Here is a 17,219-nt window from a genome sequence, read left to right on the forward strand (position 1 = left end):
GTTGTATTTGTATTTACGTCTTTGTAACTTTGTATCATCAGTAATGACAAACATTTCCATTTAAGTTCACTTAAGTTTAGGGTCCAGTTCATGTCTGGTCAGTACCAACCCAACAGTGATGAATAACACTGTCATGGTGCATGAATGCTTTTTATGTCAGAGACTAGGGGTCTGGTCAGACTGAATGGAACAACAGTGAAGTAAGAGAGCTCCTTAAAAAGCCTCCTCTGGAGTGACCTGAATAAAGTTTCACAATGTGCAGGACAACAATGAAACATGCAGCCCAGAAAGTGTTAGAAGAGTAGTGCCAGGACAACACAAGCCAAAGCCCAGAGTGCAACTGAAATGAAAACTGCATTAACTGTGATGGTGCTGCCAAACCTGGAGAACAAAGACATTCAGATCTACCTGAAGCTGTCATCAGTGAATTCTCTCTTTATAATACTGAAAGAATGTTCAGCCTTTACAGACACAAAGCTGGGATTGTGTGGAGACTGATTTTGACGGATATAATAAACGACTTAAAATTTAAATCAGAAGGACAACAAAATATGAAGAAAGTGAAGGAGTTTAAATACTTTTTATAGCCTTGTTGCATATAAAAGAAGCTCTGTGCTCATTTGTGTACTAGCAGTCTCACTAGTTTACTACTCTCTCTCTTCTCTACTCATGAATAGCTACCATGTGTTACCAGGCTGAAAAGTGAATGTAAAGACTATTAACGGTCCTCTGAGCAAGCAGAGCATCTGTCCAATGAAAAGTAAGAACATTTTAAAATGAATGTCCAAAAAGAAAAATAGTCAAATATCTCAACATTTGCACTGGTTTCAAGTCCCTTTCTGGAGCTGAAGTTTAGTTTGTTGCGTCCAGTAGAAGAATTTCTCAGTTTACGTAATACTTGCAGCATCAAAGAACAGCAGGATTCATATGAACGTGGTGCACAGAGTTGTGCACATTTATGCGTGTGGAACAGTGGTAATTTCAGTAATTACTTATAATTATACAGTATCCCTAATGTGGAGACAGGATCGATTAGGATCAAATGATAAAGACACTTAGAAATACAGAATGCTATCACTTTAACAGAGTGATGAAGCAGCAGTGTTACACATTCCATGTCTGAAAAGGGCTACAAATCGAAGGTTTCCATGAACAAAATATTTGTTGGATTATGTGTTCGTATCTGAACTCCCCACACCATCCATAGATCTTAACTACTGAGGTAGCAGTTGGCCAGGTATGCAAAAGCACAACACAATGATTAACTTTGAGGCGAGACTGTGAGCAGCAAGTGTGCACAATTCATTGTGCCAAGAAAGAAAACATTAAAAAAAAGTTAACAGGGAGGGATTGTGAAGCGTGATGACGACATGCAGGAGGCGGCTATGACAGCAGCCTTTTTGACACAGCTTTGAGTGTAGCCTTTCAGGAACAGGTGTGAACATTTTGGCTGTTTGACGTAGTTCAATGACATCATATGACCTGGCTTGTTTGAAGCATACTGACACTTCAACTCTGACCAGCTTCTCCTACTACTTTATGCAAGAATATGGTATTCACATCTTCAAGCAAACAGATCTGTATGGTCATGACACCACAGTAAATTCCATTTAAATCAGTGTATTGCCAGCACTTCAGCCATTCTGGTTTTTGCGCTCTCTCTCTCTCTCTCTCTCTCTCTCTCTCTCTCTCTCTCCGCTTGATAGCAGCTCTGCACTGAGCACTAGAGGCCTGGAGAAGAGGGATTAGTTAACATGGGGGGACGGGGTGGGTGAGTTGTTAAGGTCACGCCTCTGGCCTAAAAAGGCGAAGCAGAATACCAGCAGCAGTGGGCCGCTCTAAGAATAACTCAGGGCCTGAGGCTTAGAAACATGGCATGAATGTAACAGTACCTAATTAGATTCAGACTTTTATGGTTGGGTGTAGACCATGTTTAAAACCAACAAATAAATGGAAAGATTTTGATGCTTAAGATAAAATTTCCAACATTTTAGACACATTTTTAAAGTGTGAAATCACTGTCCACACTGTGATCACGTGATTCCAGCAGCAACATTGGCTGGAGGGATAAAGTTACCTTGAAGCTCTCACTCTCAATCTCTCTTCCCTCTTTCCCTTCCATCGTCCGTCAGTTCCCGTGGTCGATCTAATTCTGTCCGAGCCAGTGGAGGTGGGGGGGGGACAAGCTGCTCTATCTACAATCCCAGCCCTAACCGGCAAAGGGCAAAGACACTGACCACCTCAACTTGGTCTGTGTCTGTCTCCCCAGCCTCATCCACTGGGACGGAAGTCAGCTCTCTGGACCACCTTGCAAGCCATTTGGACCCATCAAGAGTTTTTGACCTCTGGAACAAGAAAGAAAAGTGCAGATTTAAGATCTGAGAATGGAAAAAGAGGTGTAGTGTTACTTGTGGTGGCCAAAGAGTTCAGGTTTTCCACATATCCTCAGCACCAGCCATTCACATGACGTTGCTGGATGGGAATTAAACACTGGGATTAAAACGTGTGGAGGAGTTGAGGATCTACCACAAATATTTGATTTCATGGCAACATAATCAGCACAAAGGATTAATTGTTGGAACTGAACATTTATTTTGAAACTATGACTGAAGCAGTGGAAGGTAACGTATCACACATTCAGTGTTACTGTTGATAATGAGGATATCTTTTCAAAACATTGTTAGGAAGCTCTTCTTGGCCAATGCATGTTTTGTTTTGCACGCAGTACTTCTAATGTTGTGCTGTGTGGTGTGTAGGGGCATTTCATGATTGGAAGTAGCTAAAAATATGCTGCTATCATGTATCTGCTATTTGTAATGCAGCTTTAAGACCCCTGTGACATCTGCAGTGCTGTATAGGATCAGTCAGCATCAACAGTGTGCCTCCAGTTGTCTATAACCATATCAGCTGATGCTGTGACACAGATTTAACTGTTTTTGTCTGCAGATAATGTAAACAAGAGGGTATGTGAGCACAGAGCAGTTGCTGCTGCCATTAACATTTGCAGGCTTGTTATTTTCAGATCTCATGAAGTTGCACACCAATGACGCACCTACACAGGTGGTTCCACTTATTTTGGCTGACTAAATGTCTTCTCAGGACTGTGTGGGCGTTTGCAGACTGTACTTGATTGACCACCCCATGAATCAACCTGCACCTTTACAGAGTTGTTAGGTGGGAGGATTTGCTGTTTTTTTTTTCTCCATTCTGTTTTCCCATTTCAGATTTTCCTTTCCTCCTTTCATCTTTATCACCTAACACAAAAATATGAGACTCTTCTGGATGATGTAACAAACCTACAGGTTTGTGTAACGGCCACCAGTTTGAATTATTTCAGTGTGATCTCTGGTCATGTTGGCATGGTAGATGAAACACTACAATACCCATGAGACTCACACAATTCAAAATGCACCACTCACAAATGTGGCACCACAGCTGCTGTATTCAAAACTGACACAGATTTTCATAGAAGTTACTAGTTCCCATTCACCCTTAGTAAATGGTAATGCATCTTGGGAGTCGTAGTGAATGTCGACTAAATTTGCACACAAGCTCGTACATTCAACTTTTTATCAAAGAACCAGGTTTCACTGAGAGAGAATTGAAGGGTTCTTGCTGATTTCAACCACAGAAATGTTACAACAATGAAAGTATAGCATTTTCTATTGGAACAATGAATAGGACTGGATATTATGGTGTGTCACAACTGGAGATGCAAATAAAGCACATTAAAATGAAGTTGAAGCACCTTTGACTTGATAAAACAACTGATCAGCCAGACTAAGTGAAAGCACCTGTGTGGCTCTGAAGCTGCTTTAATTAAAATAATGAGATGATAATTATCTTAAAATAAATACTGCATTACCTCCACATTAAAAATTGTGTGTGAAAAAAAAAACAGCGTAATCTTAAGGTCCACTTAAACTAGCTTTCCTGGAGTCACCAGTTCCATGTTATGGTCCTAATTAGTGGACATAGTTGGTCATAACAACTAAGAACAACTGCATCTATGATTAGTGGCTTTCCGAGAAAAAAAAAAAAAGAAAACCTTGTGTTAAGATTTCTCCATTAAACTACTATTTTTATTTTTTAAATAATGATATTTCAAATAACTACATAATTATTTCAGGACATCATGCTGTTATCACGTTATTATTTCTGAATTATCTTCCTTTTTTAAAGAAAACAAATTGTGGATTTGTCCTCCTCACATCGACATGACTTGCATAAATGCCGAAGTGTGACAGCTCACAATCATCCTAATGATATATAATCTTTATATTAATGAATAGTTAACCCAGAACACTGCACTTAAAATTTATAGCTCTTAGTACCCTTCAGATAACAAAGTCCTGCTAGGTAAATCAAGATCATAACATCAGATGTTCTGAGATCACATTTTGCACTTGGCTAAAGACTGAACAAGGGAAACATTTGGAAAGTATGCTATAAATCTTGGCTGAATTTTACATTGGAATATTAGATGCACTGATTCTACTGATTCCATTCCATTTTCCATTTTCAGAGGCTGCAAAATATGTACTTTATATTTACTACTTTTTGACAGGAATTGTATTTAAGAGCAATCATGGGTACTATAATAGAATACAAGTCCAGTCAAGAGTTTACAAAGTGTTTGCTATGGAAATGGTCCATGGTTGAGGTTATGAATGGGATAAACAGGGATGAGAATTGATTGCTGTGAGACAAAGAGCACACCAACCATAAATGTGACTATAAAAAATGGAGAACATTCACAACAGTGAATATATGTAAAGCAAAATATGCTGAATTCTGACTAGTTTGTGTATCACATACTGTTGTTTTCTACCTACAGATTACAAATAACAGTCCCTGTCACGTAAACAAATGATCTATATTACTGCCTGTTGTCTCTGTTGTAGTATTTAGGATGTGATGCCTGCACTTTCTATTCATACTAGTGACCTGTACTCCATTTCCTCCCATTATTGCATCCTAAACTGTGTAAGTGTGCAGTCTGCAATGTTAACATGAACATTACAGCAGATGCAGCATTCCTTTGAGACAGAGAAACAGAAGCTTGAATCAAGTTTTTAACTTGATTAATAGCCTCCATGCTCAACCACCCGAATCTTAAAGGTCTCTGCTGTGCTTAGTTCAGCTCCGGGCACTCATTAAGGAAATGTTATGACTACACTTGCCTGTATTCTGACTCAATAGGCAACTACTAGCTCCTAATGACTGCTTTGAGCTGAGCTGTCATGGATACCCAGTGAGAGCAACAGCAGAAATGTCATACACAGCGTGGAGACAGGTCAGCCATAAAAGGAGGTATCATGCATGGATGGATGATTAAACCATTTAAAGTTGGGCTTAGAAAGCAGTGGTCAACAGAGGGATCAAAGTGAAGAGAGATGGAAAGATTTACACGGTATTGACGCATAAATTTCCGGTAATGGTGCCCAAAACGCCCTCACTAGACATCGTGTGTGTATTCCTGACATCTTAATTAAGGATTTTGCGGCAAGTGGAGCTCACAGAATGACCAAAATCCTTTCTTAGACAATACAGCATTACAATTTGGATACTCCTGGTGTACAACGTAAATATTTTGTCTATCAGTGTGACTTGGGAAAGGTGACGGGTCAGTAAAAAACCAAACACATGGTGTCAATGTTTAAGTGGAATCGAAGAGCAGATTTGCTTAGTGTTGCACCACATAACAAAAACAGGAACCTAATGGCAGCACAACATAAAAAGATGGCCATGGAGCAAAACTTGACCTGACAGTGGTCCAATGAAAGAACCACTGGAATCCCACACATGGTTTAAAATGTCATGGCAATTTGACCAACAATGGTAAAACATAACAGTGTGGACCAAAGTGTTTAGTGGTCATTTTAAATACCGACAGACACCACCACATGACTGTAGCATGTGTTCAAAGGTAGAAGAGGAAGCACAACTCTAACTAATACAGTAACTACTACTAAATATGCTCTGATAGCTATTCCCTGGCATTATCTTTGGTAAAAATGCCAGTAGTCACTTTCAGTAAGTCCTGTCTATTGGTAGAAGATTGTAGTTGCACTGGGCAGCTGCCATTGCGGATATATGGGTCTATATCATACCAAGTTACTCAAAAAAATCTTAACTTTAACAAGTCCCAATAGGCTAGTTTGGCTAATGTAGCACGCCTAAAGTTAGTTTGAACAATGGACTCGTGTCTAAATGTGAACTTCACCTCTGCTTTAGCCTATTTTTTGCTGACTTTGAAAGTATTGTAAATGTAACAGATAAGATTCTATATTCCAGTTCATGAATTGTAGGAAATTTACAGGTGCTTCATAATCTTGCAACTACCTTATTTATGTTTGAATCATAAACTGCTCATAAAGATGAACATTGGTTTTAAAGCAGAACTTCTAAAGCTCTGAACTTCCAGGCTAATTCAAAAGTGAGCAAATTGCTAGAACGTGAGTGAAGCAGAGATGGGCCATGCAAACCTCTCTAGGCCACAGACAACTGTCACTCAAATAGGGCACACATTTAATTATGCAGAACTTTTAGCCTTAATACAATTCAAACAGATGAGCTATATACAGATTCAGTGCAATGGGGAAGTTAGCAATAGTGACCAAAACAGTTTTTGTACCACTCTGTAAAGATATATATTTTTTTAACGCTGTAAAGTTAGACATTTTAACATGAGGGTCTATGGAGACTGACTCAGTTTTGGAGCCAGCCTCAAGTGGACATGAGGGGAACTGCAGTTTTTAGCATTTGGCAAAAGGTTCATGCTTGGTTCAAAATAATCTAGTGCTAATAAAGCATCTAAGCCATGACCTATCGAGATAGATAATTGATGATTATTGTTTGTTTGCTTCTTTTTTTACCATCACCTTACCAACATGATAGCCATTGCAAAGACAGCCATGACTTGACTTTCAATTTTTAACTTTATGCATAGTCACCATATAGAGAATAGAATCTTCTTGCATTTACATCAAACTGCTTCTCTCTTGTACATTAAATCACACCTGGGTATCTAGTGTAGTTAATCCTGATCATATTTTAAATTTGCTGTAGTGAATTGAATGGCTTGTCTTCTCCCTCTCCTTTTAATACGGTAATTTTTATGATGAGTCTTCTTTATACGTGACCATGTTGCACACATGTCTCAGGTTGCACAGTAACATGGAAAATCAGCAATTACCCTTCATGTTCTTCAGTTTTACGCTCAGTGGTGACACAAGTAAATGTTTAGGGTTTGCCACAATCATCAGGAATTACAGTCTGGGAACCAGGTGATGCAACCTTTGTGCTTGAGTGGGTTGCCTGGTGCTCTATCTAATTAATTTCTTGAAAAACTAGGATGTCAAACTACACTGAAATGTTTCAGAACAGTTAGCACCATTTACTCACAGCCATCAAGTGCCATCACAACCGTCCTACCATAGCCTTTGGGAGGGTTAAGATGCAGTCGCTCGTGTTTTGAACGGACCTGTTGGAATCAGAGTCGTGAGGTTAGATGGAGGAGTGTGTGTGAGATGTGTGTTAAGCGTGCTGCTAAGCTGTCTGACTCAGCAGTAACAGAGTAACCTACAGTAGCTGCCAACAGTGAGCTGAAGAGACCCAACAGGTGGTCAGAGCTTTTCTAACGCACTCACACTGACAGTAACAACTCAACTCTGACTGGCTTTATGACGCAAAACAAACAGAATCAAAAAAGATATCAGGTGCTGTTATCTATACCTGCAGTATTCTTATTTGCATATAAATGACTTTCAGTTTCGGAAAGTCATAATAACAAGCCTGGGTCAGGATAAAGAGTCTGTTGTTTTCTAACCTTCGGACCATGAATGGTACTTGACCCACATTCTACACAGAAGCAGGCAGACACATCTCCTTATAAAGTTATATCCTTGAAATATGAATTGCAGTGCTTGAAATTTATGCACTCTGAAAAGCGGACTGCTGTGTACATCTAGCACAGAAAGTATTTAAAAAGCTGCACTAAATAACATGTTTGAATAATTAGAAGCTAAGGCTAGCTAATTCAGTTGCTGTAAATGAGAACACCAAACAAAAAGAAACCTTGACCTGCACTGACTGATACTTGTGATATAGACTTTGGCTAAAACTTCTATCTTCTAGTCACTATGCATGGAAATTGGCTACATGAATACCTACAGGTATAGCTGTATCTCTAACTGTGCTTTGTGAAAACATTTATGCTAACTCCTGACTTTAGCCTTTACTGGAAGAGCCTTTAGCTCACTATAGTTTTAGCTATATCTGCACCCGCTATGGCTAAAGGTATAGCAGTTATAGCTAGCTGGCGTTAGCCGCTATAGCAGCTATAGCGAGTTAAAGACAGTAAAGACAGGAGTTAGCATTAATGTTTTTACAAAAGGCAACTGTGAAAAACAGCTAAAACATAACCTCTTTGGTGGAGGTAATAACATACCAACAATATAACAATAACAAGCTAATCTAAATAGCAATAAATTAGAGTGGAAATATTAAAAACTTAAAGGTTTATGGAAGGCTAGAAGAAGAAGACTAACAGACATTGCCTGTTTCCAGCTTGTGGATAACTTACATTCTTGTTCCAGAGAGCATAGGTTAATATTTTTCTAAAGTCTATTTATCAAAAACCTTTAAAAAATAATTACAACTGTATGTTGTATGTTACATATAGTACATAATCTATATCTACAGACCTGCAGACCTGCCCACAGCTTTCCGGAAGAAAATAAGCGATTTGACAAAATGGCGGACTCATTTAAGTGCAGTTGCTAATGAACAGAATCTTCAACAGTGACCAATAGCAGAGGAGAATATTTTAATGAATACTTTTTTTTTTTTGTAAAAATTTGTTTTTATTTTTTTGGGCAGATTTTCTACATGGTTTAGCATCAGTGTTTATCAACCTTTGTAGGCAGTTTTAGCTTAATAAATAAATAAATAAATAAATAAATATATAAATAGCTCTGACAAATCCAGTTTAAGCCACGTGTCTCGCACCAAACAGCATATTAAGCTAGCAGCTAGCTTGTGAACAAAGTGAAGTGCTGTGGTAAGATATAGGCTAAAGAGATAGATATATATACTTTTTTACTGAGCAAGTGGAGACCAAAACTAAACTGAAATTACACATTTGACTTATATTTGTTAAGTAAACAGCAACATGACTACATGGATGCTAATGTTGCTAACATCTGTTGGATGTAAATGAGGTGTTTGCTGACAAGATACTAAAATAACTGTCTGTGGGGGTCAAGGTAATGTCTCTTGGAACTGAAACAATTGTTGATGAAAACATTAAAGAAAACCACAATTTCTTTCCTCAATAAGCATTGATGTGTGTGCATTTAACCTACACTGACAGGGTTATCCAGTCTTTTCATGTTGTGTTCTTGTTTGTGAGAGATGTCAAACACAAATGAACTTTTTTGGTAGATACTTGCAAGAAGGAATCTTAAAAGCAACCGATGAGGAGCCACAGATATTTTAACTACCTATTTAACAATGTATTCAAAGATATCTGACACTTTCCATGTCAGGTTTGCAGTCAGTAACCAGGAACGTATGCATTTCCTTGAGGCCTCATTACCACCTGCCACACATCCTGGCAATGACTCAGTAAAGGATCTGTTACATTCCTTTGAAGCATCTTTTCATAATAATAAATCAGTGACTTGTTGAAATCCCACCATGAGGGGCAGCTTGATTGGTGCAGAATGCTGGAAAGGATCTGGTAAAGATGATTTTCTTGCTTTGTTTTTCTTGTGATCATTTGAGAGTTATGTCCTGATTGACACCGTTCTTGTATGAATCCATCATAAAATAACACAAAATAATCATTGTGTCACCTCAGCTACACAGAAACTTTATCATGAGTTGATTATTATTGCAGAGAAACTACATTTTGCCTCTTCCCAGGTTCATTTCACTTTATGATCATTTTGGAGGCATTTTGCAGTTTGTTGGCCTGTTTTGCTTTGTATCACGTTAGAGACGGGTTTCTGATATTTAGTCTGCTCTTAATCATATAAATTGGGCATGCAAAATACTACAGATGTTTTACAGTATCTTACAACCTTGAAAATCCCCATAAAATTGAATCAGCTCCTCTTTGAAAAGTTTTTTTTAAAAGCAGAGTGTTATTTCCTTTCTGAAGAAGCCTTTGTTGCAGGGCTCCTGTCGTAGACTGCATTTGTTTTGAGCCTAGTTAGTTTTTCTACATATTGAATTAGACTGTGATTGTGTCAACAGCTGCTCCCACTGAAAACTTGAGGAAATGTATGTTTAGTTAAGGTTTCTGTTTTAAAAGTGTGCTCAGTATTTCAAGTTTCTTGTCTCCGGGCATATTAGGAATAAAAAGCAGAAAGAGCGTATCTGACCATGGCTTCTCACATTTCATATTTCATTCCTCAGCGCGGTCGTCGACCACCACCACCATGGTCATCGAAAGTAAGAATGGGGATGCTGGGTCACCACCTTCCCGGGTGTCCAAGAAAAGTTTTAAAGAAGATGTCTACTCTACGTTTAGCTCCCCGCTGGCCTGGATCTTGGTTCTGGCACTCGTCATTACATGGTCTTGTGTTTTCGTTATTATGTTTGATCTGATGGACTACAAGACCATTTCAGGTACACTAACACTCTTTCACTTTCATTTCATTTCTACCCAAGTTCGAAGTTTGCATGTTGTCTGTGAAGGTTTAAGGTGGACATTACATCACCATGCTGAGCACAGTCAGCTGTAATCAGGAAGTCACTGGAACCAGGCAGATTTGTTGGTCCAACTGGGTCTGTTCCACTGATAACCAGCTGTGAGCCAGCTCTGACCCATATATGGCTGCATGGTGTGAATTGAATGTAGGATGACAACATGGGTTATTTGTTACAGAATTTAAGTAAAGCTGGGGCAATGATAGATGGTCAATCTACAGTCGTTGACACATTATTCAACAAAGGTGTAGCACAAGTCTGACAACCAGGATACTTGGGTGCCATATGGGGGAAATTTTCTTAAGCGGTTGAGAGAAAACCTATCGGATACTTTGAAATATGTTTGATCACAAAGAAATGACAAAAGGCTGATGTTATGGAGATGTGTTTAACAGGACAGTGAAAATTCTGATTATTTGATTCATTTGTAAAATCCTACATTACATTTATTATTATTATCATTTGTTAAAGAATATTGTTATGTCAGGTTGTTTTTGGCTACAAGCCACATTGCTACATAAAAGTATTTAAAATCTTACTTTTCAAAATTTCTTTTAAAAACAACAACATACAAGCATATTTATTTGACAAACTTTATACAAATCATTGGGTGAGGAAACTGGAAAGCAAAACTCATGTTAGAAAACAAGAGGAGAAAGGTGTATAAAGTAAATTATTAAACATACATACAGTTACCAGTGTTACAGGATTAATCTAGTCAATCATTTATCCCTCGTCTTCCCTCGTCCTTAGATTGCTTTAATGTCTCCTGATTGAAAATTGACCTTTTTTCCAGTTATGTAACATGTACCTGTATTATTACATTGCAATATTTTTGGATAAATGTAATACAGAAACTCTACTCTTACAGAAGCAATACACGACGTATGTTTTACAGTAGGACAATGCAAAAACTGTTGCTAAAACTAGTGGCAATAGTAATGCTAAAGATGTGTTAGACTTCAAGGTAAATACTTCTGACTGGCTTTCGTGTTAAACGCTAGCAGACTCTTGAGTTTATTGTGTACATAACGACCATGTGAGACAGTCTACCTGAGAAGCAAAGAGAGAAAATCAACCCTCTGTGAATGTAATTTTAATGGCTCATTAGTGAAAACCAGAAATTAGTTTAATACAATTTGCTTTGTGCAAATGAGTTTGCTATCTGACCAAGCAGAACTGTAATCTGACTTCATTACTCCAAGCAAACAGTTTAATACTGCAGTATTTAAATGGGGTTGGCTCAGGTATAAACACTTCCACTGTGCGCTGAAATGTCTCTTCTTTCCTTCTCTTCCCTTTTTACATTTGTTGTATATATTTGTGTCTCATCATGAATGGCATTTGCATCATTTCTTTTCATTTTTTACTTTATATGTTTGTCTTATATGCTAGCAGACTTATGTTCTGGTACAAAACCTACTAATTTTACTAGTTCATGTAACAGTAACATCACTAAGTTGCAAGCATTAGTTCAGTTTCCTCTCATTGAAGAATCAATGCTTGAAAATCTCTATTTATTTAAGTTCATGTACATTAGATTTTCTAACCCCATCACAAACATCTCCATTCATTCCTCTTACATTTGATGCATTATTATCTATAGTTATCATCTTAAATGAATGGAAAACTATACAAGAAGCTGGAATAGTACAGCAAAACTAGTGCATAACATATAACAGGATATGCAGTGCGTACATTTAATTTAATGTCTTACATATTTACAATTTCACCTTGAAACTGAGAACAAGAGAAGCCCAAACACAAATCAATGTGTCCACTGAACTTCTCTTTTATTCATTCTGTCACAGTATTAATTACAAGTCATGTCATGTCACACTCAACATTTACAGTGTGAACACAGAAGTACTTACACCACCTTTCTCCACTTCTTCCTCTCTTTGCTTCACCCCTGTGCTTTAAGTCTTTGCTTATTGCCACTGTGTTTCTCATCCAACCAGGTCGCCCTTCTCCTGGCATCAGGAAGGTTTTAAAGGATTCAGGGCGTAGAGGCAAGGCACCCTATCTGCTACTAACACCTCAGACCGCAAGCTTTTTCCTAAAGATGCTAAACGACTAATTACCTAACATTGACTGCTCATGTTAGCTATCAATGTTAGAAAGTCCTTCACAGCCAAGTCTGTAGCTCCGTAGAAGGACGACAAAGTACGAGCTGCGTTCTGTCCGGTTCTGCCTTCCTGCCTGATGCTGTCACTATTCTAGGTGTTCGGATACGCAGTCATGTTATGAGCAGTTTGTACTCTCCTGCATCTATAATTTGTAATTATTTTCTTCATATTTTTTATGCCATCTGCATATTTCTGTGGGGAAAAAGAACATGTTCAAATATTTGAAACTCCAAAAGCAGTATTTTGTTTTAAACCAGACAAAAAAAGAAAAAGTTTTGGATATTTGAACTTCAGTCGAGCTCGGTTTAATTAGCTGTAAACATCAGTGCTGTGAGAAGCAGATATTCTGTCTTCAAAATGAGACGAATCAAGCTCTTCTGAAATCTCTGTCTTAGCATTTCAGTCGCAGCTTGCAGCTTTATTTCCAGCTGTATGTTCTACCTGTATTTTGTATGAATCTGGTCGCATTTCAGGATAATCGTATTGTGTTGCAAAACTTGTCGTGGGCAGCCGCATTCAGAAGGAACAATGTTTTGGTGTTTGCACTGGGAACGCTGGCCCTCTTTCATCAAACTGACTTGCACACAAGCACTTCTTCAGGGACTGAAAGTCTGCCGTAAACCTCTTTGTTTGTTCAGTGAAATTACTGCACAGCATCTTAATTAGTAAAGGTTTGATGTTAATATCAGCTGTACATTTTGCAATAGTTTTAAAGCAAAAAATTAAGTAAATGCAAAATTTTAAAATAAAAAAAACTTTAATATGTCAGAACACATAGTTAATACGTTGATGAATGAGGGTCAGTATGATCGTTCAGATGCTTTTTGCCCATCGTGGCGGTTAAACTGGAAGGTGGGTTGACGTTGTTGCTATAGGACACCAACTGATTAATAAACTACAAATTCAGATCCTGTAGCCCCATCCCAGTTTAACCCCCAGCTGTAGTTTAATGCTTTCCGACATTTCCTTAATCCAGAAGAATGGAAGCTTTGTCTGCACTGAGGAAATGTTAAAATAAAAGTTGAGGAAATGACTGAAATCTGATTTGTTTGGCTTGATCAGGAACAACAAGGAAAGCAACTTCAATTCAGCCTAAACAAGTGACTAAACCTAATGGTGTGTTCATGTCCACCGTCCACCAGGAGGCATCAGTAGGATCGGCTCAGACCCCATGAAGGCCGTAAACGATGCTGTGGAAGAATCGTCAAACGTAATCAGCATGGTATTCAGATTTGCTGCCAACTTGATTGCTCCTGAAGAAGATGAAGGTACGCTCAGAAACTCTACACGCGCAGAAAAAAAAAGAAAAACACAATGCATTCATGAAACTGCATGCTGTTTTCTGTGTGAAGGAAATACGAAAGTGCAATCACCATTTACTCATTTCCTCCTCTCGTTCTTTAGGAAATCTATATGCAGTGAGGAAAAAAGGTTTGTACTAATGCAGCTTTGATTGGTTTTCCTCTTTCATTGAAAAAGCCTTGCTTTCTGCTTTTTTGAACGTTTAGCTCATGCTGTGCTGCATCACATGTGCTGTTCTTTACATTATATTCTCCCCGGGGAAAAGAAACCAATGTCCCTCCAACATGAACTCCACAAGAAGAAGTCATTTCAACTGTCAGTGCACATGAAAAACCTAAATGTAGAATCGCGTTTGCCGCAGTTTGAGGTGCTGCTTTGACTGATGCACTTCATTAAAATGAACAACACATGTACTGCAGTTTCTCTTGGTATGACTTTATGAGGCCAATGCTTTTTTTCCCCAAAGCTTTCATTTGTGAGGATAGCAAACATGACTGAATAGATGAAAACTCGTAAGAAGGATAATGATGCCACTGCAAGAAGCCGACACTGTTACAGACATAGTTTAATGAGTTTCTTTGATTCGTTAAAAGCTCACAGAAAGTGTGTGGCTGAGGGACAATTGAAAGACATACATGGATCTATCTGACAACATGGCCACAGACTTGATAGTTGTTGTGGTGGTAGATTCACGCTGACTTTATCTATGAACCATCTCAAAGATTCAAGATGGTTGGAGGAGGAGGAGGAGGTGGAGGAAAAAGTGGAGGTCAAGAGTAAGAAAGCAAAAGGTATTCAATTACTATATTTCTGGGAGTGTGTAAATTAATTCTGCGTCGATAATAACAGATGAGTCCTGTCCCCCACCCCGTAACAGTAGACTAATGGAGACAGCAACAGGAAATCACAACTGAAACCAACTACAGTGAAACCAGTGTGTCATCAGTCATTTTCAGCTGTGCTCATCAACCCTGTCTCACAGAAAGTCTTCATCTATACAGCTACACTGCATTCTTAATTATTGTTGAGAACAAGTGTATTTTCTCGGAAAGGCTTTCATTTTGAAAGAGCCAAAATCCCACGGAGGGCCGTAGAATTTAGGTATAAGTCAGAAACAGCACCTTCACCTAGAAGACTGGGCTTTGGGTCCATTTTTGTTTAACCAAAATTTTGTTCACACTCACTGTTTTCTTTAGATTTTAACCTGCTGTTAGTTAGATTTAGTCACTAAAACTATGTGTTAAGGTAAAGGAAAATCTAGCATTTTGGTTGACACGTTCAAAATGCTAACTTCTTGTTGAAGCTTGATTGGGTTGAAAACTGAACAGGAAAGTAGCACTGTTTGGGTTAAAATACAACTCTTTGACAACATATTTGAAACTTTTCCTCCCTTTTCTGAATTACCAGGGTGGCAAATCTTACTAATCTAATTTGTGATTTGTTGATTGATATCTAGACTGGATATGTATTTTTTGCAGAAAGTCCTCGTTCAGCTCCTTCAAGTCAAAAAGAACATCAACAACATATAACAATCGAACATCATATTTACCATTCATGTGTAAAGGTTCTCATTACAGATGACAATTCACCTGCAGACATTAATACTTCACATTTCAGACGTGTCAAAATCATGATGATGAACACAGCTTTGGATTTTAAAATGGCTTGCCATAAAGATACGTTAATCAGACATTATGCTGTCCTCACTAAAAGCTGTTGGCAGGCAACGTGTTTTCAGCTATACAGCTAGCTTTACATAGTACTCATATTCTCCGATGTTACATCCTCCAAGGATCAGGTGATGTATTTGACAGGATTTAATGAATGGAAATATTCATACTTTTCACTTTGTAAAACTGAAAAAGAACAAAACAATACAAATATAAAGTACTTCTACAACACCATCAAATAAGGTGATAATTAACTTATACAAATATCTCAAATGTCTATACATACATGTAGAGAAATGTAAATAGTTTGCAAAACACACATAACGCTAACCGCAGGACTGGCACAATTAACCAGCCGGTCTCCAAAATACTACTCCAAAATACAAAGTATATATTCAAAGTACAGAAATGGTAACATAAACTTGTTAATTTAATATTTAACAGTGCATAACGCATACGGATGAAGTCGTTAATGTGGACTTTAATGCAAGGATTGACTGGATGGACAATCCAGTGTTCACTCTGTGCCCAGGAAGCCAAAAGGAAGTTCCAAGAACATTGCTTCCTGTTTCAGTGCAGCTGCCCTTTGGCTTCCACTAGATGGTGCTAAACAACATTCAAATGAACAAATGAACTGATTTACAATACAGACATGTAATTGTGATACAGCACAAACAAATGCGATCCAGGAGAAACTACATTTCCATCAAAACCTAATTCAGAATGCAATTTGGTTTTATAGAAATGTTAGTTTTAGGAGCAGGGTTGGTGCTAATATGGCTAACTGTTCTCATAAGAAAGTTTGGTGGTGTCTAACTGACTTACAATGCTAACTGCTGCCACTGAGCTTTGCAATATATACTAAACCTGTAAATGCAAATTGTTTATCCACTTAAGTCTGTATTTTCTTTGTTGCTTTCATGCTAATTTTCTTTTTTTCCCCCTGTCTTTCTGTGTTCCAGGAGAATTTCTACCGTCACGAAGTAAAGGTCTGTATGTTTTGTCATCTGCTTCAATTCAAGATACTTCATGAATCAACCATGATAAGCTCTAATAATTATTACTGTCAGCTACTATTTTATCATCACCATTAGTGTTATTATTATTGCTGAAGAGGAACATTTAAGAGGTAAATCACCATCACCTGAAGTCATTTTGCTCCCTGGGCTTTTAGTTTCTACTTGTCATTTTTGTAATCGGTGACAGATATGATTGTGACAGTTTTGAGTTTTCCCATTTCAGTGCTGATTAAAGATCATTCCAAGAGGAAAGGAGGCCCTTGAATTGCTGTAATAATTTGAATAACATGCTGTATTTCTTACAGTCATAGAGATGCAAGCAAAGAAGAAAACACCAGTGGTTGAAGCTGTGGAGGAGGAAGAGGAGGAGGGAGACGAGG

At 38.1% G+C, this 17,219-nt stretch overlaps 1 protein-coding gene across 1 annotated transcript in view; it reads left to right on the forward strand.

The window, feature by feature from the left end:
- The first annotated feature begins 2,096 nt into the window (after positions 1–2,096).
- trdn (triadin) overlaps positions 2,097–17,219 on the forward strand; it is a 38,809-nt gene continuing 23,686 nt past the window's right edge. Inside the window, exons 1-8 of the mRNA XM_008289685.1 lie at positions 2,097–2,621; positions 10,426–10,638; positions 12,681–12,731; positions 13,991–14,116; positions 14,253–14,279; positions 14,873–14,941; positions 16,783–16,809; positions 17,145–17,179. Of these exons, the coding sequence (XP_008287907.1) occupies positions 2,603–2,621; positions 10,426–10,638; positions 12,681–12,731; positions 13,991–14,116; positions 14,253–14,279; positions 14,873–14,941; positions 16,783–16,809; positions 17,145–17,179 (567 nt within the window). The 5' untranslated portion in view covers positions 2,097–2,602. The remainder of the gene's footprint in view (positions 2,622–10,425; positions 10,639–12,680; positions 12,732–13,990; positions 14,117–14,252; positions 14,280–14,872; positions 14,942–16,782; positions 16,810–17,144; positions 17,180–17,219) is intronic.

Source organism: Stegastes partitus, unplaced genomic scaffold, assembly GCF_000690725.1.
Source record: "Stegastes partitus isolate 25-593 unplaced genomic scaffold, Stegastes_partitus-1.0.2 Scaffold631, whole genome shotgun sequence".
NCBI classification, from domain to species: Eukaryota; Metazoa; Chordata; class Actinopteri; family Pomacentridae; genus Stegastes; species Stegastes partitus.